Genomic DNA, 1,781 nt, shown 5'->3' with positions numbered 1-1,781 from the left:
AAAAACCAGCTCCTTTGGAAAAGAAAGCAGGGCGACATTTAAGCCCGTAAAAACATTTCAAGAATCTGTCTTAACATCTACTAAGGTAACTATCATTGTGACTACGTGACAAAGATCTACTGCACCCATTCTAAAACATCGGGAATGTTTTCAGCAATAACCAAACGTCTAATTTCAAAGAGGAAGCCGTAAATTAGTGCTTTCAAGAGAAAAGAGCATCACTGTGCTGTTGGAAGTTAGTAACTAATATAAAAGCGACCCTTCGCGGTTATAGCAGGAAACTATTTTTGATTAAATAAGAGCTTCAGATTATCCACCATAAGGCACTTCAGGATCTACTTCAGAAACTATTTTTGATTAAATAAGTGCTTGAGATTATCCACCATAAGGCACTTCAGGATAACTTTGTCATCACATTTACATGAAACTAACGTTTCGAGGGAAAACTTTTCTAAAAGGTACCAACTCTAAACCAAAAGGCCCACAGGCCTTCCAGAGGACGCCAGGCTCTAGAATAAATAAGAAATAACATCCCCAACAATATCACTCTAACCTAACAAATTTTAAGGAAAGTTGCCTCCCGATGTCATGGCCATCGGGGTTTTTACCTGTGAGGGTTTCGGGGTGGGGGGCGTGAACGGGTTCGGGAAAGAACCAGTCAAAAAAGCGAAGGATTAAAAACTCTCGGCTGGTGACTTCGCTAACGACACAGACCAAAAGACGGGATAGACAGGAGCCCCCGAAAAGTCCCCCGCCGGACAGGACTCCTCAGGTAGGGGGACTGTCACCTAAGTCAAGTTGTCGGGGACAACAGCAAGGACCTAAGACCTCAGGTAGGCAGGCTCACGGAGGGTTGCGCTGCGGGTTCTCGCTGCGGGCCTCCAGAGTCCCTCACCGGCCCGGCCCTGGAAAATCTGGGGTCCCCAGAGCACCGCCAGAGTGAAAACTCACCTGCGGTGGCCCAAGCTCCTCGGGAAACGGCCCAACGCCAGGTACAGGGTATTGGCCGAATGGAGGTCCTGGAAGCGAGGAAGGAGGGCCTGACCCAGTCCAGCCCACCTTGCTCTCCGCTCACGGCCCCAGTACTGCCCAGTTCAATCGTCACCACCACCTGTCGGCGCGGCTTCTGTTCGCCAAGAATTTGAAGACAAACCCGCCAGGGTCACTTCCGGTGCCGGGGACGACCTCCGCGACTCCGGCGCACGCAGGGCGACACCCCGGGAGCGAGGACGCTGGGCGGGAGCAGCGGAAGAGGGAGTGGCCGGGCGCGGAGGCGCGCGTGCGCAGTCTGGCGCCTCCTCCCGGCGGACGCGGCCGCGACCAGGAATAGTATAGACCTTGGTATAGATGGTATTATAGTACTACATCGCGCGCCTCTGAACCTTGTTCAGGTGCTTGCCCACTTTCCCTCCCATTTGATTTTCACCACACTCACACACACACCGAGGTCAGGTGTCTATTTTAAAGGTGAATGTCCCGGATCAAGCAATTCGTTTATGACAGATCCTGTTTTAGAACCTAGTATCCAGAATTCCCCAGCTGGGCTCCGGGTCATGACATAACAATAGGGAGGGGGTAAACAAAGATTCTCGGACACACTGCTAGTGGGATTTTATTGATTTTTTTTTGTCACCGTTTTAATACGACGAGACAAGGAAAATTATGCTATTTCATGATTTACAGGTATGTACTCCACAGGGCTTCCTCCAGTCTCAGTCATCCTCTGCCGTCACTTGAGGCAGAATAGGGCACTTATCACACATTCCTTTAAAAATGCAAGG

At 50.3% G+C, this 1,781-nt stretch overlaps 1 protein-coding gene across 3 annotated transcripts in view; it reads right to left on the bottom strand.

Annotated features, from left to right (window-relative positions):
• KATNA1 (katanin p60 (ATPase containing) subunit A 1) overlaps window positions 1-1,498 on the bottom strand; it is a 68,599-nt gene extending 67,101 nt beyond the window's left edge. For 2 of the 3 annotated variants that reach the window (XM_011947380.1, XM_011947381.1), the window contains exon 1: window positions 952-1,286. Coding sequence is in view for 1 of the 3 variants with exons in the window: in XM_011947379.1 (XP_011802769.1) it covers window positions 1,366-1,415 (50 nt within the window). In the remaining 2 variants the exon portion in view is untranslated. Of the gene's footprint in view, window positions 1-951; window positions 1,287-1,365 lie in introns of those variants that run through there. The other variant, XM_011947379.1, reaches the window with a different exon arrangement.
• Between the last annotated feature and the right edge of the window lie 283 nt (window positions 1,499-1,781).

This window comes from Colobus angolensis, unplaced genomic scaffold, assembly GCF_000951035.1.
Source record: "Colobus angolensis palliatus isolate OR3802 unplaced genomic scaffold, Cang.pa_1.0 Scaffold263, whole genome shotgun sequence".
NCBI lineage: Eukaryota > Metazoa > Chordata > Mammalia > Primates > Cercopithecidae > Colobus > Colobus angolensis.
Note: the sequence above shows the minus strand (reverse complement) of the source record. Positions and strands in the feature narration are given on the sequence as shown.